Raw genomic sequence first — 26,761 nt, forward strand, 5'->3', positions numbered from 1 at the left:
ACAGTCAAGAGAAAGTGATATTTCTTCCCAAACCTGTTTTTTCTAATTATAATTATTATAACATAATTACATTAGATATTAAATAAACCGACAAATGAGAAGGAAAAAGAAAGCTCTTGCTAAAAAAAAGTAGGTTGAATGTTTTATGTTCAATGAAAGCCATAAAAAAGTGCTGATGAATTAGTTTTCAGTGACAACTATAAAGTTATAAAATATTGGGAAAATCATATTCTAAAACAAGCTGCACCCATATTCCTTCATAAGTAGTGACTACCTGTCCCACTTCAATTTAAAAAAAAAAAACAACTGAAAATCATGGGTGCCACATCATTGATATAGTTTAAGTAAAATAAAGTCAAATTCTAACTAGCTGTCTCTAACTCAAGAAAAAGGCCCTGACCCTGTATCAAAAGACTCACTAATAGGGCTTCCCTGGTGGCACAGTGGTTGGGAGTCCGCCTGCCGATGCAGGGGACACGGGTTCGTGCCCCGGTCCTGGAGGATCCCATGTGCCACGGAGCGGCTGGGCCCGTGAGCCATGGCCGCTGGGCTTGTGCGTCCGGAGCCTGTGCTCTGCAACGAGAGAGGCCACAACAGTGAGAGGCCCGCGAAGACTCACTAATGAATCTACAGTTATATAGTATTTTTTAATTAAAATGTTTATAGTACATATTGATTTTTGTGATTCTATCATTTAACTGATTTTCAGTTAACTGACCAACTTCCATTCTCAGGCCCAGAAGGCTTATGCTGAATTATAACAATGCCTACCTATACCTCACTGGGTTGTGGAGAAGATTTTAAATAAAATAACACAAATGGAAATGCTTATTAAGGCACACTGCAAAGCATATAAAAGTACTAAATAAATGTTTTATACCTCTATTATTATTAATGGGTAAAGAAGGAAGCTATTAGAACACTATTTATTAGGATTCATGTGAAGAGAACTTTTTAGAAGTATTCAATACTATAAAGATAAATTTCCAGAAAGAAGCCTTCTTGAATTACATGAAGGCTCAATACTCCCAGTTACAGATGAAAAATTTTCTCTCTAGTCATTGAACTAAAAATTCCAGCTTAAAATCCTAGATATGATTCCACATGACATGATTCAGAGATCAAGCAAAATTTAATGAGAATATTGGCTCCATACCTTCCCAACTATGTGAACTTGGACAAGTTACTTAACTTCCAAAAGATTCAACTTTTCATCCTGAAATACCTCAGCGCTGCTGTGAAGATTAAATTGGACAACAAAATATGAAAGCACAAAATACAAAGCCTGTCATATAGAAAGCACCCAAAATATTATTTACCTCCCTTTGCAAACTGTGATGCTAATTTAGAAACAGAATGCTTAAAACATTCTTAAACTACCTAAATGTAACACATTTTGATAAAGGAGGCTTTTCAAGATCTCTAGTTTCTCAGTCTCATTATAAATATCACTTATCATTATAGGGATAAAATGAGTGTCACGTAATCTGAAAAGGGGAGGAAATGAGCTAAGTGGATTTAGTATGAACTCAAGACGTCCCTGGATAAGAATGCCAGCCCTATCACTTATTACTTTGTCTCAGATAAATTACTTATGGTCTCTCTGTAACTGCTTCCTCACCTATAAAAATGAAATAATACCTATCTCACAGAGTGGCTGTGAATCAAAAGAGAAATTAAATGTATCAACATATAGTTGGAATATATGAACAGTGCCCTACCCACGGTAGATACTCATAAAAGTTACATACTTGTTCTTTACTTAGTTGACTGAATATCACTAGAACATGTAAAGATTAGATGAGACTGACATCTTCCTTTATCTCACAGAAATTCAGCATCTAAAAACATGTTTCTTTTTTCCTTTATTGTGGTAAAATATATCAAACATGAAAACTGCTATTTAACCATATTTAGGTATATAATTCAGTGACATTATATTCACAGTGTTGTGCAACCAACACCACTCTTTCCAAAACTTTTTCATCACCCCAAATAGAAACTCCCTACCCATTAAGCAACAAGTACCCATTTCCTACTTCCCCTAGCCCCTGAAGCCCTCTACCTACATTCTGTTTCTGGGAATTTGCCTATACTAGGTAATTTAAGTAGAATCTTATAATATGTGTTCTTTGTTCTTTGTGTCTGGCCTATTTAACTTTGCATATGTTTACAAAGTTCATTCATGTGGTAACATGTACAGTGTTTCACTCCATTATAAGGCTGAATAATATTTCATTGCATGACATACATTTCATTCATTCATTCATCTCTTAATGGACAGTTGGGTTGTTTCTACCCCTTAGCTATTGTGAATAATGATACAATGAAAATAAGTGAACAAGTATCTATTTGAGTCACTGTTTTCAATTATTTGGGGTAAACATCTAGGTGGAATTGCTGGGTCAAATGATAGTTCTATGTTTAATCTTTTGAGGAACCACCAAACTGTTTTCCACAGTATGTGCACCATTTATATTCCCACTAGCGATGTATGAAGATTCAAATTTCTCCACATCTGAAGAAGCACTTTCTTTTTTTTTTCTTACATCTTTATTGGAGTATAATTGCTTTACAATGGTGTGTTAGTTTCTGCTTTATAACAAAGTGAATCAGTTATACATATACATATGTTCCCATATCTCTTCCCTCTTGCATCTCCCTCCCTCCCACCCTCCATATCCCACCCCTCCAGGCAGTCACAAAGCACCGAGCTGATCTCCCTGTGCTATGTGGCTGCTTCCCACTAGCTATCTACCTTACGTTTGGTAGTGTATATATGTCCATGCCTCTCTCTCGCTTTGTCACAGCTTACCCTTCCCCCTCCCCATATCCTCAAGTCCATTCTCTAGTACGTCTGTGTCTTTATTCCTGTCTTACCCCTAGGTTCTTAATGACATTTTTTTCCCTTAAATTCCATATATATGTGTTAGCATACGGTATTTGTCTTTCTCTTTCTGACTTACTTCACTCTGTATGACAGACTCTGGGTCTATCCACCTCATTACAAATAGCTCAATGTCATTTCTTCTCATGGCTGAGTAATATTCCATTGTATATATGTGCCACATCTTCTTTATCCATTCATCCAATGATGGACACTTAGGTTGTTTCCATCTCTGGTCTATTGTAAATAGAGCTGCAATAAACATTTTGGTACATGACTCTTTCTGAATTATGGTTTTCTCAGGGTATATACCCAGTAGTGGGATTGCTGGGTCATATGGTAGTTCTATTTGTAGTTTTTTAGGGAACCTCCATACTGCACTTTCTTATTTTCTGGTTTTTGCTTTTTTTTTTTTTATTAATATCCATTGGAGTAGGTGTGAAGTGATGTCTCATGATTTTCATTTGCAGTTCTCTAATGACTAATGATGATGGGCATCTTCTCATGTGCTTGAGGGCCAATTGTATTTTTCCTTTGGATAAATATCTATTCAAGTACTTTGCCAATTTTTCAATTGAGTTCGGGGGGGGGTTATTGTTGGATGGTAAGAGTTCTTTATATATTCTGGATATTAAACCCTTATCAAATATATGATTTCTACATATTTTCTCTCATTTTATGGGTTGTCTGTTCACTCTCTTGAGAATGTCATTTGAAAAAAAAAGTTTTTAATTTTAATCAAGTCCACCTTATCTGTTTTATACTTTTCTTGCCTATTCTTTTGGTGTCATATTTAAGAAACCATTACTAAATCCAAGGTCATGAAGATTTGTACCTATACATTCTTCATAGAGTTTTACAGTTTTAGCTCTTAAATTTAGTTCTTTGATCCATTCAGAATTAATTTCTGTAGATGGTATAAGGTAAGGGTCCAGTTTCACTCTTTTGCATGTGGACATCTACTTTTCCCAGCACCATTTCTTGAAGAGTGTTCCTTCCCCCAGTGAATGTTCTTGCCACTGTGGTAAAAAAAATCAACTGACCATAGATGTGAGGGTTTACTTGTGGACTCCCAATTCTACTCCATTGGTCTATATGTCAATCCTTATGCTAATATTACATGGTTTTATTTACTGTACCTTTGTAGTAAGTTTTAAAATAAAGAAGTATGAATCCTCCAACTTTGTTCTTTGGATTCAAGATTGCTGTGACTCTTCTATGTCCCTTAAAATTCCTTATGAATTTTAGGATGGATTTTCCATTTCTGCAAAAACCACCACTGGAATTTTAATAGGGACTGCATCAAATCTGTAGCCCACTTTGGGTAGTATTAGCTTAACAATATTAAGTCTTCCAATTCACAAGCTCAGGATGACTTTACATTTATTTAGGTCCTCTTTCTTTCAAAAATGTTTTGCCATTTTCAGTGTATAAGTCTTGCATTTGCTTGACTAAATTTACTCCTAAATATTTTATTATTATGGATGCCATGATAAATGGAATTATTCATTTATTAGGCCAGTTTTTTTGTGGATTCTTTAGGGTTTACCGTATAAAAAACATTATCTGCAAATAGAGGTAGTTTTTTGTCTTCCTTTCCAATTAGGAAGCTTTTTATTTCTTTGTCTTTCCTAATTGCTCTGGCTAGAACTTCCAATACAATTTTGAACTGAAGTGGCAAAAGCTGGGCATCCTTGTTTTGTTCCTGAACTTAGGGGAAATGTTTTCAGCTATTCACCATTGAGTGTGATATTAGTTGTAGCTTAGTCACATCTGACCTTTATTATGTTGAGAAAGACCCTTCTATTCCTAGTTTGTGTGTTTTTTTATCATGAAAAGGTGTTGGATTTCACCAAATGCATTTTCTGAGCTAATTAAGATGATTATGTGGGATCTTTTCCTTCATTCTGGTAATGTGGTGTATTACATTGACTGATTTTTGTATGTTGAGTCACCCTTGCATTCATGGGATAAGTCATACTTGGCCACAGTATATAACCCTTTTAATATATTGTTGACTTCTGTTTGCTATGTTTTTTTGAGGATTTTTGCATCTATAGTCATTACGGATGTTGGTCTGTAGTTGTCTTCTCTTGTAGTGTCTTTGTCTGGCTTCAGAATCAGGGTAATGCTGGCCTTGTAGGAATCAGCAAGTGTTGCCTTCTTTTAAGTATTTTGAAAGAGTTTGAGAAGGATTGGTATTAATTCTTCTTTATCTGTTAAACCAAATTCAACAGGGAACCCATCTGATTCCTGACTTTGCTTTGTTGGGAGGATTTTTATTACTGATTCCATCTCCTTACTTGTTACAAATCTGTTCAGATTTTCTACTTATCCCTGAGTCCATTTTTGTAGTTTTTACATTTCTAGGAATTTACCCATTCCATCTAGGTGATCCAGTTTGTGGTATACATAGTGGTTCATAATTTTCTTGTATAATCCTTTTTATTTCTATAAAGTTAGTGGTAATATCTACTCTTAAATTTCTGATTTAGTAAGTTGAATCTTCTATTTTTCTTCATCAATATAGTTAAAGGTTTGTCATTTTTGTTGGTATTTTCAAAGAAACCAGTTTTGGTTTCATTGACTTTATCTATAATTTTCCTGTTTTCTAGTTCATTTATTTCTGCTCTGATCATTATTTCCTTCCTTCTGTTAGCTTTGGGTTTAGTTTGCTCTTCTTTTCCAAGTGCCTCCAGGAGTACAATTAAGTTACTAATTTCAGATTTTTCTTCCTTTGTAAACATAAACTTTCACAGCTATAAATTTCTCTCTAAACATTATTTTTGTTGCCATAATTTTTGCTGTACTGTGTCTTCATTTTCATTCATTTCAAGGTATTTTCTAATTTCCCTTGCGATTTCTTCAATGTTCGATTGGTTGTGCAAGAGTATGCTGTTTAACTTCCACATATTTGTGTATTTTCCACATTTCTTCGTGTTACTGATTCTTAGATTCACGTCATTATAGTCAAAAAAGATACTTGCATGGTTTCAATCTTCTTCCCAGACTTATTAAAAGTTGTTTTGTGGTCCAAACTATCATCTAATCTTAAGAATATTCCACGTGTACTCTTCTGTTGTTGAGTGTAGCCTACTGTATATGCCTGTTAGGTATAACTGGCATACAGCATTGTTCAAGTCCTCTAGTTTCTTGTCGATCTTTTCTGGTTGTTCTCTCCATTACCGAAAGTAGATTATTAAAGTCTCCAACTACTAATGTAAAACTGTCTTTTCCTCCCTTCAAGTCTTTCCATTTTTGCTTCATATATTTAGGGGCTGTGTTGTTTGAGTCATATATGTTTATAATTGCTATATCTTCCTGATTAACTGAAACTTTTATCAATACATAATGACCTTCATTGTTTCCTGCAACCTTTTTTCACTTAAAATTGATTTTTTTTCTGGTGATAATACAGATCTTCCTCAGTTTACAATGGGCTTACATCCTGATAAACCCATCATAAATTGAAAATATCGTAAGTCAAAAATGCATTAATACACTTAACCCACTGAACATCATAGCTGAGCCTAGCATACCTTAAATGGGCTCAGAACACTTACATCAGCCTATAGTTGAGCAAAACCATCTAACATGAAGCCTGTTTTACAATAAAGTGTTGAGTATTTATGTAATTTCACTGAAATTGAAAAAGAGAACAGTTGTATGGGTACAGAATGGTTATAAGTGTATCAGTTGTTTACCCTCATGATTGTGTGGGTGACTGGGAGCTGCAGCTCACTGCTACTGTCCAGCATCATAAGAGAGTGTCATACCACATATTGCCAGCCTGGGAAAAGATGAAAATTTAAAACCTGAAGTACAGTTTCTACTGAATGCATATGGCTTTCACACCATCATAAAGTCGAAAAATTTTAAGTTGAACCATCATAAGCTGGGGACCATCTGTATAGCCACTCTAGCTCTGTTTGGTTATTAGTATTTGAGTGGAATATCTTTTCCCATTCTTTTACTTTCAACCTCATTGTGTCTGTTATCTGAAATGAGTCTCTTTTAGACTTTATATGCATGATTTATTTTTTTTTATTCTGCCAATCTTTGCCTTTTAGAGAATTTAATCTATTTATATTTAAAGTACTGATAAAGAATGATTTATTTCCACCGTTTAGCTATTCATTTACTGTATGTTTCATACTTTTTTTACTGTTGTTCCTCAGTTCCTCCATTACTGCACTTTTTGTATTTGGTAGATTTTATGCAGTGTACCATTTGATTCTCTTATTACTTTCATGTATATATTTTAGTTATTTTCTTAATGGTTATCATGGAGATTACAATTAACATCTGAAACTTATAATAACCTTATTTGAATATTACCATGTTGGTTTCAATAGTATACACCCTATTCCTGTACATCTCTATCCCTCCTACTTTATATGGTTATTACCACAGATGATACATTATGTGCCCATTAACAAAGACTTGTAAATACTGTTCTATACATGTGCCTTTTAAATCAAATAGAAAAAAATAGTTAAAAACCAAAAATACAATAAATCTATCTTTTACATTTACCTATGTGGTTACTTATATTCGCATTCTTTTTTTCTTCATATGGCTTTCAGTTACTATCTAGTGTCTTTTTATTTCAGCCTGAAGAACTCTCTTTACCACTTCTTGTAAGGCAAGTCTACAAACGAACTTCCTCAGTTTTTGTTTACCTGGGAATATCTTAACGTCACCTTTATTCTTGGAGAACAGTTTTGCCAGATACAGAGTTCTTGGTTGACATTGTTCCTTCAACACTTTAAATATGTTAGCCAACTGCTTTCTGGCTTCCATGGTTTCTGATGAGAAATCAGTTGTTAATCCTATTGAGGATCCCTTGTATGCTATGAATCACTTCTCTGTTGCTTTCAAGATTCTCTTTGGCTCTAGTTTTTGAAAATTAGACTATTATGTGTTTTAATGTAGGCCCCTTTGAAATCATCCTGCTTGGAGTTCACTGAGTTTCTTGGATGTATAGATTCATGTCTTTCACCAAATTTGAACAGTTTGGGCCATATCATTTCTTAAAATACTCTTTCTGCCTCTTTCACTCTCCCTTCACTTTATGGTATCCCACAGGTCCCTTAGACTCTGTTCACTTTCCTTCATTCTTTCTTCTTTCTGCTCCTCAGACATGATCATTTCATTTGTCCTATCCAGGTTCACTGAGTCTTTCTTCCGCCTGCTCACATTTGATGCTAAATCCTTCTACTAAATTTTTTATATCAGTAATTATACTTTTCAGCACCAAAAATTCCTATTTCATTCCTTTTTATACTTTCTAGCTCTTTATTGCTATTCTCATTTTGTTCATGCATCATTTTCTTGAATTCCTTTAGTTCTCTGTCCATGCTTTCCAAACCTTTCAACTTGCTCTACAGAAGCAACAATTCAATCAATTGCTATGTTTAAGAGTAAAAAAGAAAAAAATACCAGGAAAATTAATCAATTATGAAAGCTCCATACTAGGCCTTTTGAAACTTTATTATACATTTTTAAGTTGTTAATTCACTAAAAGTATAATGTAGTCCACATCAGAGCTTATCAAATATCACTGGGTCATGAAATTAATTTACTGAGTGGATCAAGATCAACATTTATTTAACATAATAGTACAGAATAGAAAATATCAACTGCACTGTTCATAAGGCTATATATTACTTCATAAAATTTTTACTTCTATTTTGTGTATATATGAAAGCCATTCTCTTTCTACTATACCGTAACACTATCCCAACAGAAGAAAGAGGCTAAAAGAGGACACACCCTACCACAGCACCATCTTAAGCATAGGAAAGGATTACTCATTGTACTGCAATGAGGTTCATATGCAATTACTTTTAAAAATTACTTAGAATGAAAAAGATTTATTTTACTACTTTTATCAGATTATTACTTCATATATAACTAATTCAGAAACCATAAAAATCTGAAGCAAACATCTAATTTATCATAAATTAATGGGCTCCAAAATACCTCACATTCTAGGGAAGATTTACATAATTAGTCTCAAAGCTGTAAATATTAGATAAATTCATAATACTTAACTGGCATATTGTCTTGTTCCTTAAAGAACTTTTTAGTTTCCCTCTATTTCAACCATAAATATGACCTTATTTTTACAAGGAACACACTTGGCACTCTGGTCAACTGGTACCTATTTGTGTTATATCAGATTTAAATATATAGCAAATTTAATCCATTTCTTAATAAATACATAGACTTTTTAAATGTTTCATTGTGAAGTATAACTTGCTGGGAAATTTCCGTCACAAAAAAATCACGCCATGTCTATAAAATTTATAATTTACCTCAAAAATTAATTTGTTTTAACAGACTTAAGAACTTCATAAAATGCTTTGTTAGTGAATAATCCTGTACATAGCAGAAATAGATCAGGACAAATATTACAACAGGTAAGACTGTTGTTGCACAATTAGCCTGAGCAGACAAAATAGGCTCCCTTATAAATTGCAGGATTCTTAACACATAAATTGGATTGACATACCTAGTACTATTTAGGATAGTCTTTCCAAATTTCTTCTAATACTGAGCTTTCAGTTAATTCATATGCAGTGTTTAAATTTAGGGATCTTCAGGGACTTCCCTCGTGGCCCAGTGGTTAAGACTCCGTGCTCCCAATGCAGGGGGCCCGGGTTTGATCCCTGGTCAGGGAACTAGATCCCACATGCGGCAACTAAGAGCCTGCATGCCACAACTAAAAGATCCCACATGCTGCAATTAAAAAGATCCTGCATGCTGCAACTAAAAAGATCCTGCATGCCGCAACAAAGATCTCACACGTGGCAATGAACATCCCATGTGCTGCAATTAAGACCCGGCACAGCCAAATAAATAAATAAATATTTAAATAAATCAATAAATTTAGGGATCTTCATATTATTTCTGACTTCGTCTCAGATCAGACTTAAGTCTAGGACTTTACTGATACTCTGCTTTTCCTGGGAACTATTAGGACTACATCTCTATTCTCAACTTAAAAAATAGTTCTGACAAAGTTCTTGAGTGAAATTATTAATTCTTTCTTTCAACAAATGTTTGCCAAGGGCACTGTGGGTAGAGTGGTAAATGTGCATAGCCTCTGCCCTCATGGAACAGGCTCCTTTATTCAAGGTCTAGAAGAGTACAGTCTATTGGCATGGAAAAAATGGAAAGACTGTAGGGCAGTAGGGCTTTGGAGAATCCAAGCTTCAAATCCCAGCTCCACTGTCTACTACACATTAGGCAAGTTTCTTAATCTCTCTAAGCCTTAATCTCTCCCTTTACAAAATGAGTTTAAATCAACTATTTCCACAAAGTTATTTCAAAGGTTAAATAAAAACTACAAGAAGTGCCTAGTACAATAGAGGGAACATTACTAAATATTCAAAATATTCACAAATTCAGGGACTGGCACATACAATCCATTCAATATCCACTTTGAGACAAGAAACCTTAAATACCATTTCCAAAGAAAGTGAATCAACCAGAAAATACACATGATACTATATTTAATCCAATTATTGCACCTAATATAGGTAATTACCATCTTTTTCTTCATTTTATACTCCTTAACTTGGACTTCCATTTAAAAGATATTTTAAAACATGTAAGCATGTCATCTAGTAACATAAAAGAGGAATTAAAAGTTAATTTTTAAAACCTCATGCTGACCCAAACTGCATACTGCTGTTACCTAAAGCAAAATTTCGCATAAAATTGGAGTAACAAAGGAATAAATTAATAAAATGGCTGGTCAAAGAAGTTCAGGCACTTATTATAAAACACAAAAAAGTTAATTTATCAATTACAGCCATGGCACTCTAGTTCACTAACCCAAATATTCATAGATACATAAAAAGGATGACTTATTTTAGTCTCTGAACATTACAATATGTATGTTGCTATGTATGTTGCTACAACATAGCAATCTTTCAAAGTGTTGCTGCAAGAAAACAATGTTGAGTTAATACAAGTAAAACCATTTTATAGATGCTAAAATTTACCTGTTTGAGTCCTTCATCAGTAAGTTTGTCCTGGTTGCCTACATGAACTTTCTGAAGTAAAGGACAGTGAGAAGCAACCGCAATAATAGAGGTGTCAGAAAGCTGTTTACACCTGTAGGCTGTATACCTAAGAAGTCCAGGACACTTAAATGCTAGAACACACACGCCAGTATCAGACATACTGCGACAATCAGAAATGTTGATTTCAATTATATTTTGACCTCTTGATGCAATTTTTTCCAATAATTCATCAGTGACCTATGAGAGAGAAGAAAAGCAATAAATTTAAAAATCTGCTAAAAGTAGAAACTTACATTCTATTCTTTTATTAAATTCTCCCCAATAAATAATAATTAGATTATAGCATGAAAACCACAATGAAAAGAAAACCTTCTTACTTAATATTAAAGCATAATAAGAACTGTGGTATAATAAAAAAATATATTTGGTCTTTGTCTCCAGTTCCTGGAACAGAGCTCCTAAAGTTCTAGGCATTTCCTGAGTGACAGGAATGTGTTTTGTTATTTTTAACAAGCCCCTTTTACCATGCCTGAGTTTATACTAATGAAATGACTTAAGTTGGGGCCCCTAGATAGCTTCAGGATGGGGGCTGGTCACCAGAAAGACCAAACACCATGTGATTAGAGGGTGGAAACTTTCAGCCCCATCCTCCGATTTCCTGGGAGGGAAGGGGAGCTGGAGACTGGATTATAAAAACTCTTGAACACTGAGATTTGAAGGGCTTCTGGGTTGGTGAATACATCAAAGTGCTGGGAGGTCAATGTGGATGTAAACAATATAGAAACTCCAAACTCTCTCCCCCCATACCTTGCCCTATGCATATTTTCCATTTGGCTGGTCCTGGTTTACATCCTCTATAATAAATCAGTGAACATAGTATTTTCCTGAGTTGTGATCATTCTAGCAAATGATCACACCTAAGGAGGGGGTTGGGGGAACTTCCAAATTTACAGCTGGTCAGTCAAAAGTATAGGTGACTCCTAGAACTTGTGACTGGCATATGAAGTGGAGACAGTCTTATGGGACTGAGCCCTTAACCTGTGAGGTCTGCACTAACTCCAGGAGTTAGTGTCATAATTGAACTGAATTGTTGGACACGCATTTGGTGTCAGAGAATTTGTTGTCAGAATGGAAAAAAACACAGATTTGGTGTCAGAAAACACCAAGTGATAATGTATGTGTTAGTTTTCATTAAACGCCTAAAAATCTATCCTTATTAGGAAAACATACTTTAAACTTTCAAAATCACCAAAAACTCCCCACAAACAAAATTGTATTGAGATTTGGAGTTGGTTCTGTTTTTAACCCAACAAATAGTATATATCAGCCATCATGATGTATGACTCTTGACTTTTCACACTTATTATGAGATGATACCTACCAAAGTATATACATTTCAATTGTTTTACTACTTTTATCAGAATACATTACATATAACTAAATCCATAGCTTAGACAATATATCATTTTGGGTTTCAGCACACTGAAGACTTCATAGAAAAGTCCATTTAAAAAAAGTTTTTCTCGGGCTTCCCTGGTGGCGCAGTGGTTGAGAGTCTGCTTGCCGATGCAGGGGACATGGGTTTGTGCCCCAGTCCGAGAAGATCCCACATGCCGCAGAGCGGCTGGGTCCGTGAGCCATGGCTGCTGAGCCTGCGCGTCCGGAGCCTGTGCTCCGCAACAGGAGAGGCCACAACAGTGAGAGGCCCGTGTACCGCAAAAAAAAAAAAAAAAAAAGTTTTTCTCGGAAGACTCAAAGCTACCTGTAAGTAACCTTAAAATTCATCTGCTGAAAAATTCATATGGCCATCTCAATTCTTTAAACAAATTTTAGAAACCAACCTCTACACATTCCCTGCCCAATCATATTTCCAAAAAAAGAAAACAGAGTTAACATTATTCAAGTCTTTTGTGCAAAAATAATGATGAGAGAAAATGCACATGATGAAATTTAGAAAGGAAAAAGAAGGGCTTCCCTGGTGGCGCAGTGGTTAAGAATCCGCCCATCAATGCAGGGGACACAGGTTTGAGCCCTGGTCTGGGAAGATCCCATATGCCACAGAGCAACTAAGCCCATGCACCACAACTACTGAGCCTGCACTCTAGAGCTCACGAGCCACAACTACTGAGCCCGCGTGCCACTACTGAAGCCTGCGCACCTAGAGCCCGTGCTCTGCAACAAGAGAAGCCACTGCAACAACGAGAAGCCCATGCACCGCAATGAAGAGTAGCCCCCGGCCACCACAACTAGAGAAAGCCCACACACAGCAACGAAGACCCAACGCAGCCAAAAATAAATAAATAAATAAATTTATTTGAAAAAAAAAAAAGAAAGGAAAAAGGAAAGAATTGGAATGTTGAGGGATACAAGGAGTAAGAGCCAAGGTTGAAAATACCTTTGTTTACGCTTGTTGGAAACAGCATACCTCTCTTTTTTTTTTTTTTCTTTTTTCACCTCCAGATCTAACTACCAGGAGAGGGGAAAAGCTCTTCTTAGTCTGAGTTTGTAACAAATAGCTCAGACAACCAAGACTAATGAAGTAAAGAGCCAATGGATTACTTCACGTTACCTCTCTCCACTGTACCAGCCACAACTAACTAAATATTCACCATTCCCCCTGGACACAAATTTCATGAACCTGGACAGGTAAATGACTAATTCTATAACTGTCTTAACCTCTTACCAATGAGGCAGTAAAACAAAAAGAAAACTCATACACAAATGCTCAGGAACTTGCTTATTTTGTTTAAAGTACATGTGTTTATAAACACTCACAAATGCTACCACTGGTGTGTTGGAGTTGGCTTGTACCAAATCACAAGTCTATAGTATATACCACTTTCGAAGTCAGTCATATCACTACATTCAGTGACATCACATTGGTAGCTTGAAATGGGTCATGGTGAAAATATTTGTACAACAAAAACTGGAAAATATAACAAATCAGGGCTTTTTCTTTGCTCATTTGTTTTTGAAAGCCAGCTGTTAAACATTTAGCAGCCCATCACTAACAATATCATGGAAGGATTTAAAGCAGGTTTAGTAGTCTAATAAAATCCTATTCTTATTGGATATCTTTTTTATGTTTCCAATGCCAAGCACTGAAAACCAAGTTTAAGGGAAGAATTTAACACGTCCAACAAATTATTTGTAATAAGCACTATTAACTATCTTCTTTCCTAATTTATGCCACCATATAAACATATTGGCAGTCGGGCAATGGGGAGGATTAGAAAATTCATCAAAATGAAAATTAAAACAAAATGAGTTATCTTATTCCATTTTGCTTCCATTTCTTCACACAAAATAACATTATAAGTATACTGTTATGAAAAGTATAATAATAAATTAATAGGGATAATGATAGTATCAACTCATAAGTTGGTTGATCAAATAAATACATATAAAGCTCACTGAACAGTATGTACATGGCACATCAGCAGCACTATGTAAATGTCTGCCTTATTTTCTACTATTAAACTAATATTTGTAAAATGACCCCTCCAAAAAATGAAAAGTTTAATAACTCTTTTTAAAGGTAGTAAAAACTGAGGGGGGGGATGAAGAGGACTAAGACAAAGAGGATTAAGAACCAACCCAAAATTACCAATCCAAACTAAAAAATGTATTCTTCATCATAGGAACCTAGCTTCAACTTGAATTTGAAAAAAAATTACTAAAGCACAGAATTATAGATTACAGTCATTTGAACTATCTTGAAAAACAGCGTGAAAGAAGTGATTTCTGAGGAGGAAAAAGATATTTTTTGAATAGGTCAACCTGAGTGTTTCTTTAGAATTAGAATCCATACCTGCTGACGACTACTAAGATCCAGCTGCTTCCAAAACTGGAAATCTAAACAAAGGTCACGCCAGTACTTGCAAACCAATGATGCAGAAAGGCAACGCTCATCCAGGGATAAATTGGAAAATATCTGTGAATAAAAAAGGAACCACATAATATGCGCTAAAAATTTTAAAGGCAATGAAAAGGTCTTCATCAGTTAGAAAAAATTACCCTTTTTTTTTTTTTTTTTTTTTTTTTTAATTTATCCTTTCTGTCGAGGGCTGACTTTAAATAGATCGCAGTGAGGGAGCTGCTCTGCTATGTAAGACACCCTGACCCAGAAGCAGGTCATCTACGAATGGTTTAGCACCAGGTTCCCTATGAAAGTGTGTTGTGTGAAGGGCGAGGGTGCACAACAGGCAAGGGGGTGGCCGCCTTTCCAGCCATGAAAAATCAACTTTAAAAACAGAAAACCATCTTAAGTACAAGTGGCCATTATTAAAAGAGTCATTGTTATGGACTGTCCTAAAGAGGAAGTATGATATGGGAGAAGCTAAGAACACAACCAAGAGAGGGAAAAAAAAGCAAACACTCAAATTACTAAAATCATGAATAAATAGAGACATTATTACCAGCCTTACAAAAACAGAATTATAAGAGAATATTATGAACACTGTATGCCAACAAATTAGATAACCTAAAGGAAACAAACTTCTAGAAACATAAAAACTACAAAAAACTGACTCAGAAGAAATAGAAAATTTGAATAGACCTATAACAAGTAGAAATATTAAATCAGTAATATAAAAACTTCTAACAAAGAAAGACCAAGGACCAGATGGCCTCAATAGTGATATATTTAAAGAAGAACAAATACAAATTCTTCTTAAATTCTTCCCAAAATTGGAGCATGAGGGAACCCTTGCTAATTCATTCTATGAGGTTAGCATTACCCTCATACCAAAGCCAAAAACATCACAAGAAAACTATAGACCAACATCACAAGAAAACTAAAGACCAACGTTCCTTATGAATTTAAATGCAAACAATCCTAACAAAATACATTTGACCCTTGAACAATGCAGAGGTTTGGGGTGTTGACCCTCAATGCAGTCGAAAACCCAAGTATCACTTTTGGTTGGCCCTCTCTATATGCGGTTCCTCACCCATGGATTCAACCAACCAAGGATCATGTAGTACTACAGTATTTACTCTTGAAAAGAAATCTGCATGTAAGAAAACCTGCACAGTTCAAATCCATGTTGTTCAAGGGTCAACTGTATTAGCAAACTGAATCCAGCAGCATATTAAAAGGATCATACACCATGGCCAAGTGGGATCTATCCCAGGAATGCAAAGATGGTTCAACATGCAAAAATAAATCCATTTAACATATTAATCCATTTAACCATATTAATAAAATGAAGGTTTAAAAAACCCAACCAACTCAATTAATGCAGAAAAAGCATTTGACAAACTCCAATACCCTTTCTTGACAAAAAATACTCAGAAAACTAGGAATAAAAGGAAACTTCCTTAATGTGATAGATGGCATCTATAAAAGTTCCACAATTATCATTATACCTAATAGTGAAAGATTGAATGTTTTCCCCTGAGATGAGGAACAAGAAAAAGATTTCTACCATCTCCACTCCTATGCAACATCGTATTGGAGATTCTGGCCTGGGCAATTATGTAAGGAAAAGAAATAAAAGGCATCCAGGTTAGAAAGGAAGAATGAAAATGTTCCATAGTCACAGATATCATGATCTTATATACAGAAAAAAAATACATACAAAAATTTAGAGCTAATAAGCAAATATTTCTGTATACTAGCAATGAACAAATCAGAAATGAAATAAGAAAGCAGTTCTATTTGCAACAGCATCAAAGAATACTTTTTTATACTTTCCACTTCTTCATACTGAGATTTCCCATTTGTTGGGTCAATGTTATCATATTCTTCTGTAATTTAAATCATGTTTCCTTCCATTCTTTTAACATGTTTATAATAGCAGTTTAAAGTTTTTATCTGCTAAGTCTAATATCTGTGCCTACTCAGTTTCTATTAACTGCTTTCTTTTCTCTCAGTATAGGTTCCATTTTTTTCTGTCTCTTTACATGTCTCAATTTTTCATTCAAAACCAGACATTTTAGGTAACATATTGTAGCAACTCTGGAATTTGATTTACTTTTCAGAATTTTTTTTCAACTTTAATCTCCCTGGCCTTAAATGGTAGGATATGAGTCCCCTGAAGTTTGAATGTCTCTGCTCAAGTTTTAATTCTTATTCATATTTTTTTTTTAGCCTGGCTTCCTAGGGAGGTCAACCTGTGTCCAAATTGCTTAGTTTCCAGCTAGTTATTTGGGCAAAGATATGCTCAAACATCTCAAGTCTGCTTTAGCCCTTGCTTTCTGCTAGATACTCTCAAGTCTCCCCTGCACATATGCATAGTTTCAGAGTAAGCCAAGGATATGTTAAGAGCTTATTATCCCTTTATGGTTCTCTCTTTTCCAAGGTCTGGCTGTTAAACTCCTAGCTCGTCCCCCACTCATCCCAACTGGCACCACAACATGAGACTTGCAAATATGTGGGTTTTCACCATTTTTTTCCTAACAAGTTCATCACTTTTAGTTGACAAACACAGGTTGTTACTTATTGCCCCAAACTAAGTTACCCTCTTAAGACACCTAAGCTGCTGGTTTTCCAAGCTCCTGATTCTTGCCAAAGGTACTGGGGTTCGAGGGTACAGTAGGGGCCTCATTCAAGTGTGGTGTAGACCTCCACTATTCTTACCTGAAGCTCTAGTAGTTTACCTAAGAATAAATGCGTCTCATTTTGTTGTGTGCTTTTGGTCGATTTCCAAAGCCCAAATAGTTTTGGGCAATTCTTCCCAGTTATTTTATATATATATATATAATATATATAAAATTTATATATATTTATTTTGTGTTTGTGGAGAGGATTCACCAAACTCTTCATGCAGCCAAAGCTGGAAGTCCCTCTCTGGTGGATATTTTTAATGCTTGTTCCCCTCATTTTATAGATGAGAGAATTTAGAGAGATTTAGAGAGACTAGATCATTTGTTTAAGGTTAAAGGACTACATGGCTTTAAAGGGCTAATTTGTCCCTTAACAAAGAGAAGATTTGTGGAACATAGTCACTGGAACCAAGAAACACCTTGTTTAAAATATGTCCGACTTTCGATCATACCTTCTTTGAACCTTAGTTCTCTCCTTTGTAAAAGTGAGAGGATTGTTATCATTAACACAAAATTGACTAATCTAGATAGATCTAGATGGGTCTTATTTATTCAGGTGAAAGGAAATTAGTGAGTAAAGATAAAACCAGTACCAGCAAAGATGGATAAAAGTAAAAAGGCAAAATACTCAGCTAAACTACCAATGCATATTTAATAGATCTTTGCATATGGTTTGTGGTAGGCAACCTACAAAATGGCCCTCAATGACCCCACCTGCTGGTATTTACACCTGTGTAATTCTCTCCTCTTGAGGGTAAGCTGGATTTACTGACTCACTTCTAATGAACAGAGTATGGCAGAAGAGATTAGATTAAGAAAACTGTGGCTTCCATTTTGAGTGTTCTTGACTCTGTTGCTCTATGTGATTAGCCCTATGGAGAAGCCCAAATGGCATGGCAAGAAACTTAAGCATCTGGCCAACGGCCAGTAAGGACCTGAGGCCTGCCAAAAGCCATGCAAGTAAGCTTGGGTGAAAATTCTCAAGTCCCAGTCGAGTAGCCCCAGCAAACACCTGAATATAACCTCGTAAGAGACCTTGGATCAGAAGGACCCAGCTAAGCCACAAAGGGATTCTAACCCACAGAAAATATGAGGTAATGTTTGTGGTTTTAAACTGCATAATTTGTTAAACAGAAATAATTAACTAACATGTGTTTAAATATTCCCACTTTTCTTTCTGTCATTAAAATGCTATCTCGCCCCTATCCTAACTCCTCAGAAAAAAACTACTATGCACCATGCTATTTTCTTAACTCATTTAACAAACATCTGTGCACATGTACCTAGGTTTCTGTGGGAGACACTAAGGCATGAGATTTATTCACTGGTTTCAAGATTATATGGTCAAAGGCATTTCTGAATTATCTCTGGATCATCTGAGATTCAAGAGAAAGAACATTTCAAAGGTTGCTTTGAAGAAAGAGAACATAGGTCTGTAAAGGACTGGCCTGGAACATTTTTGCTAAATAAGAAAGAGGAAAAAATGACAATGAAAAAACTGAAATGGCACTTGCATCAAGCCAGGAAATTGCTTACTTTAACACAGGCCTGTTAGCAATGTCTTGAGCGTGACAGAAGTCCAAGCCAAGTAGGTACTCTAACGCTGTATTAGATCGAAGGATCTATCATCTTATATCTTGTTGCTTTTTCATCACTGCCCTAATTTATAGGGTAGAAAATGGGTTACTCTTTTAATACAGGTGGTCTAGCCCTGGAAAAGGGAAGAGGAAGCAAAAGGACAAGCAGCTGCCTTTTATAGTATGATCTGGAAGTCATATACATTGCTTCCACTCACATCCTATTATCCAATATTTAGTCACATAGCCACCCCTATATGAGAGGCTAAGAAAGTCTCTAGTTAGGTAATCATGTGCCTAACTAGAACACGATGGGTACTGTTACTAAAAATAATATAAGGCGAATGGATATTGGGAAACAACAATGACTTCTAGTCAGGACCTGGGTTGAAAACATGCTTAATATTCTTAATCTTTACTGGCAGATCTGGACAATGCAACTAAGCTATTAATTACCAGAAAATGTACAAGCCATATTACTGATATAATCTGAACTAATCACTACCAGGCCAATATCCAAATATTTCTAAAACTTGAAGATTCTATTTTTGACTGAGGCATTGACATAAGGTATCAGAAGATATTTCAGACTAAAAAAACTTCCAGAGAACGTATCATTGCTTAACATTTGGTCATACATATCCCACAGACCTTTATAGTACTTAAAAATCAACCATGCCAACACCTACATTTGGCCATTTCTTTTCTTGATGAAGAGATCTTATCTGCTATCAGATATTACTACAAAAAGGAGTTAAGGCTTACGAGCATGCAAGTTATAGAAATATAAGAAGTAAATCTGTGTAGCTATTTTATATTGACTATCTTCTCTATGTCAGTTTAACTTTTTTGGCCTTTTCAATTTTTTTCCTATGTACACCATATCTTGCCTCTTTCTTAAATATTCTACTTATATTGCTTGCCAAAAGCTTGAAAGTAAAATTTACTAAACAGTCTGTTGAATAAAGCACCATTTAGAAAAACAGAGACACAAAACATATTTCTGGTACTTTTTTTTTTTTTTTTGGCCACACGGGGCTTGCAGGGATCTTAGTTCTCCGACCCGGGATTGAACCCGAGCCCCGGCAGTGAAAGCGGTGAGTCCTAACCACTGGACCTCCAGGGAATTCCCTTTCTGGTATTTTTCTAACCGTACAGCCATAGGGAAGTCACAGATTCTTAAACTATTTCCTAATCTGTAAAATAATTTCTCACAATTTAATCATTAAAATTTAAAGCACAGCAAACTAATAAAACCCCCAACTGTTACTACATAGAGTATTAGTCTATAGCAAAGTCAGGTATTTACACAAGAATAAGTTTTATTCGAAAGCCAGTCACAAAAGTCAATAAAACAAGACTTTTTTAAAAGTATTTTGGGAGGAGACACTATGAAATAATGTGTTCTTTTGACATATCTCCATTATTCTCTGAGCACTTCCTTGCATTCTGGCTCAAAATATTCCAAGCTCATCTTGTGCTTTACTTGTCCCAGCCCTGGAATCAGTCATTTCTCCAAGGAACACTGATTCCTTTTAGCAGAGAATGATATTTAGAAGCTAAGATCTGGACACTAAGTGTACTCACTGTCTTGGGTATTGCTGCTCAAAGATCCTCTTAGAGGGCAGAGTGAGGGAATGCATGCATGTATGTATGTATGTAACCAATCTCCCGTCACTGTTGCTAGCTTCTTCCACCACATGGATGCCCTTACCACATCACTTGAACACCAAAGTGGCCAAGACTTGGGCAAGATTCTTTATTTCTAATTGAAGTATAGTTGATTCACAATATTATATTAGTTTCAGGTGTACAACACAGTGATTCAATATTTTTACAGTTATACTCCATTTAAAGTCATTACAAAATAATGGCTGTATTTCCCAGTGCTGGACAATATATGTTTGTTGCTTCAAGATTCTTGATAAGCATAAAACAGGATATTTAACCAAAGATAAGTAACTTTTTAAGAAACTTTTATTTTAATATTAAATGCTTCCATATTTGCCTTCACATATCTTCCCTTACACTCCCTATCATTTATACAACCTGGTATCTTAAGTTGGTAAAGAACAGCTTAAGGTTACTCCCCTTGACAGCTACTCCTTACAAGGCACCAAAATGTATAGACTTCTCAAAATGAGAAGAAAAAAATCTCACCTTTTCGTAGCCTGATTTGATTAAATTATCCAAGATTACTAGGCATTCTCCAGCAAAGAACAATCTTGAACCTGACTTCCTAAGGACACTCCATTTTAGCACGGGCTAAACCATCCCTAGAACTCCAGAGCCATACTTTCTAGAATTTATCTGGTACTGGAGCCTTAAGTCAAAGCACTCATGAAAAGCTACAGGTAACTTAGCTCCTCTTACCCACTAGTGATCTACATTCAAAGTTTTAAAAAGTCACATCACTTTTTTTCTTCAACTCCTATTGTCATTGCTTTTATCCTTGTTTTCATATTTGAAAAAAATAGATCAGATACATAAGCTTTCCTCCAAAGCACACTTCTCTTATAAAACTCTTCCTTGATCACTAAAGCAACCTGTTCATAATAAAGCTATAAAAATACAAATTTAACAACTACTGATACATTATCAGAGATGCATTCATGGTGAAGTGGTTTTCTAATGGTGGTGATAGATTTTGGGTCTCTCACTCACCTGGTTTCCTTTGGAAAGAAATAGTCTGCTGACAGAGAGCAAGATATCTAAATATATAGCATACAAAGCCTCTAAAATTTAAATATAGATTCAAAATACCCAGTTACTCAAATAGCTACTACTTAAAGAAAAATATTCCACTGCCATCATTTGGTAAAACTGTTATAGTGGATCCACTATATAAAAATCTAATTGTGATATCAGTAGGTAAGGTTGCTTAAAGTAATAAAGGCAACAGGTAGCAAAGACTGAAGCTAGCTTATGTGATCCAAAACAATCCATTTACCAGTCCAAGATCATATGTAACAGGCTTAAGTACTTTAGAAAATGCTATTCCCACAGTTGACCTTTGAAGAGCCATTCCCTGCTTCTCAAATTTCTAATATTTAAAGACACAATTCAACCTTACAGACCCAATTATAAAATTAGCCTCTGACTCATAATGGTTAGATGTTGGCTGGTGTAAGCTTCCCCCCACTCCCTAATTCAGGAATCTCTTTCATAAATTTCTGAGAGAAGACTATTTAAGCCCTTTTACACCATATGTTGAAAAGATCTCTAAACCTGGAAACACTGAGCTGGGTTCTAGCCCAGGGTCTGCCATTCACTATCTGAAATGTCTTGGGGTAAGCCATATCACTTCTACAGGCCTGTTTCTTCATGCATAAGAAGTAGGGAGTGACAAGATGACCTCAAAGGTATCTTCCTGAAGTTACATAATTATGATTTCCAATGAAGTTCACCATTTTAAGAAAAAATTCATTTCATCTTTACAGAGCTCCTATAGTTAGAAAGGACTTTTTAAATTTTCAGAGAATCACATTCTTCAACCCTGAAATTCCACTTCTTGAAATCTACCCTAGAAAAATGACCACATGTGCATAGAAAACATCTATTAGCATTGTTTACAATAGTAATAAATTGAAAACATCCAATTATACCATACTGAAATATAGTATGGCATAATACTATGGGATACTATACAACAGTTAAAAAGAATGAAGGAAACCATACACTCACTAATAAAAAAAAAACCTCCAAACCATACTGTTAATGAAAACAATTGCAGAACATGTACATTTTGATGCCATTTATGAAAGGCTATGAAGTTTTACACAGGGCTCTCTACAAAGAAAAAAATATTCTGGAACTGCACAGTCCAGTACAGTAGCTGCCAGCCACGCATGACTACTGATCCCTGAAATGCAGCTACTGTGACTGAGAAACTGAATTTTAAATTTTATTTCATTTTAACTACTTTAAATTTAAATAGCAACATGTGGCTAGCGGCTACTGTACTCCACAGTACAAGTCTAGAAGAAAAATCTAAACTGATAACAGTGGTTAGTGACCTCTGGAGAGAAAACTAGGTAGGAGAGTAGGGGGTGAACCAAGGCCAACTTTTGCTCTACGGGCATTATTTGAATATTTTAAAGCAAGTAATACTTCTTACATAAAAGTAAAATTGAAAAAGAAAAACCCCTATTGATATTGGGCCAAAAAATCTGCCTATGAACCACAGTAGAAAGAATTTAGTTTTCTTTTGCTGTTGCCATACCTGGAAAAAACTGAGCAAGTATGGTAGTTTGAGTCAACTTCCCTAAAAACATCTTTGAATCACATTTCCTCACGTCTCTCTCCCAAACTCTCTCCCCTCCACATCCCCCTTTTCTACAACTGTAGTAACTTCTGGTACAAAGGCCGCAGCAATACAATTATAGAAGTTATCGCCCATTATCAGGGGAGTAGGACATACTTTCTAATGGGGATAATGGATTTGTGCCTCTCTATGCAACAACTCTCTGGTACTGTAAAGAAAATTGTCATAGCTCCCTAAGTCTTCTCTTCTCCACGCCTAAACAGAGCCAGAAACTCTTCACCATCCAATGGCTCTACTGTGGCTCAAAACAACAACTCAGGATAGAAACACTTCTTAGAGACTTCCCTACTGGCATGGCATATTCACCCAGAGTCTCAGCCCAGACTTCCTAAAAACCTGGTCATTCACTTGTTCATCAATATTTACTGAGTGCTATTAAATGCCAGGCACTGCACTTAGGGGAGAAGATAGAGCAATGAACACTACCTGTGTCACAGAGCCTCTGCCCCCCAAAGCCTTATCCCCGAAAGTTCTACTTCAGTTGGTAAACACTAAAAAACTTCGATTTCAATTCATTCCAGACAGTCTGACTCACTCTGTGCAGAATACCACCAGGACCATGAAAACCACACAGAGTATCTTTATCCAAGTTTCTAATACAAGTAATGGAAATCTATATAACATGTCTAAATACTCCAACACAATAGGTAAGTCTAATGAGTAATTTCCCCAAATGTCCCTTAGATCAGGTTTTCAACGGTCCCTAGCAAAAATGTGGAAAAGAACAATGTAGCAAATGAAATAAACTTATTCTATATAAGTCTCTTTATTATCAAATCATGTCCTACCACCTTTTTTTCTTTCTTTTGTTTTTGTATTAATATTCTCTATTTCATGAAATAATAATGGTTTAGGTAGAAAGTGGGAAGTACCTGGTTTTTGTTTTGTTTTTAAACAGTTTTACTTACCAAACAAGACAGCAATCAAACCTCTATACCAAGTATTCGTTGATATTTAATTTGTCCATGTCATCCACTAATTTAAAAGGTTCAAGAATGTTTCCTCTGCCCTAAAATGCACACCCTGAACATACAGAGGTGGCAATTACTCCTCCAAAAATACACCTCTGTAAATTAAACAATTACATTTGGACACAAGGAAAAGGTAAGCTTTCCCACTCCTTTGCTATATCATTTACAAAAATATTAATATCACAATAAAACAGACCCAAACACACAGGATTACAAATATGCAAGAAGTCTAATCAAAGTATATTGTTGACAGTATATAATTATACTGTCAACAATTATAATTGATGACACTTACTTCAGTAACAATAAAAGTAGCCAAATTCTTATCTAGGTTTTTCTATCTAGTCTTAAATATCATCCACACTGAGTAAGCGGGTTTATATTTATTAAGCTTCAGAAAGCTGCAGATGTGGGGGTGGGAGAGAAGAGAGAAAATGAGGGAAAAAATAACGTTTTAATAATAGCTTACTACAAACTATCACATAACTAAGTGACTAGCACTAGCATTGACAAAATTGCAAATTTTACTTAGTAGTTGCGAGACAAGGCTCCCACAAGACACCTACCTCTTCCCCACTCATCTATCCCCCAACAAAAAATACATTTGTCCTTACCTTCTGGTAATCTGTATGCTTTTATGTAAGGGTTAAAATGTACAAAGGTAATACAACACAGCATAAATAAAAGGGTTTTCAAGTCAGGCAGGCCTAAATTCCCCAGATCTGCCCCTTACTGTCTGTGTGTGACCTTGGGCAAGTCATTCAACCTCTTCAAGCCCCACTAGACTGTAAGCTCCGTAGGAGCAAAGACCACTTCTGCCTGACTTACTACTGTAGGCACATGGCACTGAAATATCAGTTTCTTCTTGTATAAAGTAAGGATGTTAACAATATTTCTCTCACAACGTTAACTGAAGGATTAAATGAGATATTATGTATATAAAGCTCTGGCACAGTGCCTGATCATGGTAAATGATCAATAAAATTAACTGTTTTTGACATCAACTAGCAGCTATCAAACCTGAAAATACTGTTTGAAGACTTTCAAACACTAACATACAAAGTCTTCACCCAGTCAGTGTAAACTGCTCAAGTGATAAAACAATATTTCACACAAAACTTACGAATAGTTTCTAAACCCCTGGCCTGGGAATCTAATAATAGATGAACCCTGAATTATGCGCAACAGACCCAAGCTATTAAAAGACATTTAGTAGACTGCAAGTTTTTCTATTTCAATAATATGCCATAGGCATCCTCCCCATTGGCTTCCCAATCTCCCCTTCGGACGTCTCCGGCTGTCAGGGAACCCCCTCCTCCGTGCTTAGAGGGAGGAGAGAGAAAACCTCCGAGGCGGGGGCCGGGGTTGGGGGACAGCGAGCATCCCCGCGCCACTCGCCCGGACCCACCTTGAGCAGGATGGATGGCGGCAGCTGATTGATGTCTGGGGTTTCGGGGGATGGCTCCCTATGACAGTCGCACGGATTTTCGGGGGTCTCCTGACAGTCCGCGTCGCCGCATTCGTGGTGCTGCTGGGCGGGCGAGGGGGCGGTGCCCCCCGCTCGGACGGCGTTCCCACCGGCCTCTGTGGGGGCACCTTCCGAAGTGGGAGAAGAGCGCTGGGAGCAAAGAGGCTGCGGTGGCTGCTCTGGGCCCTGGCAGCAGCCGGCGTCGGGGGGCCGCGGCGGCGAGGCGCCTCCCCCCGCAGGTCCTCCTCCTCCTCCGCTGCCGCCGCCGCCGCCGCAGGCCCCCCCGCCACAGCGGGGCTGCTTACAGGGGGTGCAGGCGGGGACCCCGGCCCCCTTCCGCTTGCACACCATCTCGGGAGGCGTCGGGGGCTCGGCCGGCGGCGGCGGCCCCCGGAAGAGCTGCACGGCGGCAGGCGGCCCCAGGAAGCGCACGGGCCCCAGGCTGGCCAAGAAGAGGCTCCGGCCCTGCTGTTCCCAGGCGGCTGCCGCGGCCAGCCCCAGCTCTTTGCAGCAGGAGGCGGGCGACGAGGCCGAAGCAGCGGCGGCGGCGGCGGCGGCGGCCGAGGATAGCAGGAAGCGGCGGGCGGCGGCGGCGCAGTCCTCGGCGGCCAGGACCGCGTAGCGCCGCGCCAGGTGCTGCGAGGAGGCGGCCGCGGCGTAGGCCCCGTCCCGCGGCGGCGGCGGCGGCGGCGGCGAGAGCGGCGGCTCCTCCTCTGGGCCGGCGGGGGCGGGCGCGCCGGGGCTGTGCACGATGAAGCAGAGCATGCAGGGCCCGCGGAAGAAGCAGTCCCGGCTCCGGGGCGCCGCCGGCTGGGGGGGCGCCTTGGCCGGGGTCCGGCGGGGCAGCCTGAGGAGAGGGCGGCGGCGGCGGCACCAGCTGCAACAGCGAGGCCTCTTCTGGCTTGGGCGGTTACGCGGCTCCTTCGAGAGAAGGTGGCCCATATAGAAG

At 37.2% G+C, this 26,761-nt stretch overlaps 1 protein-coding gene across 1 annotated transcript in view; it reads right to left on the bottom strand.

The window, feature by feature from the left end:
* FBXL17 (F-box and leucine rich repeat protein 17) overlaps positions 1–26,754 on the bottom strand; it is a 477,493-nt gene extending 450,739 nt beyond the window's left edge. Inside the window, exons 1-3 of the mRNA XM_065875233.1 lie at positions 25,753–26,754; positions 14,735–14,857; positions 10,903–11,160 (exon numbers count right to left, since the gene is read on the bottom strand). Of these exons, the coding sequence (XP_065731305.1) occupies positions 10,903–11,160; positions 14,735–14,857; positions 25,753–26,754 (1,383 nt within the window). The remainder of the gene's footprint in view (positions 1–10,902; positions 11,161–14,734; positions 14,858–25,752) is intronic.
* Positions 26,755–26,761: the final 7 nt, after the last annotated feature.

This window comes from Phocoena phocoena, chromosome 3 (assembly GCF_963924675.1).
Source record: "Phocoena phocoena chromosome 3, mPhoPho1.1, whole genome shotgun sequence".
In the NCBI taxonomy this organism is placed as follows: domain Eukaryota; kingdom Metazoa; phylum Chordata; class Mammalia; order Artiodactyla; family Phocoenidae; genus Phocoena; species Phocoena phocoena.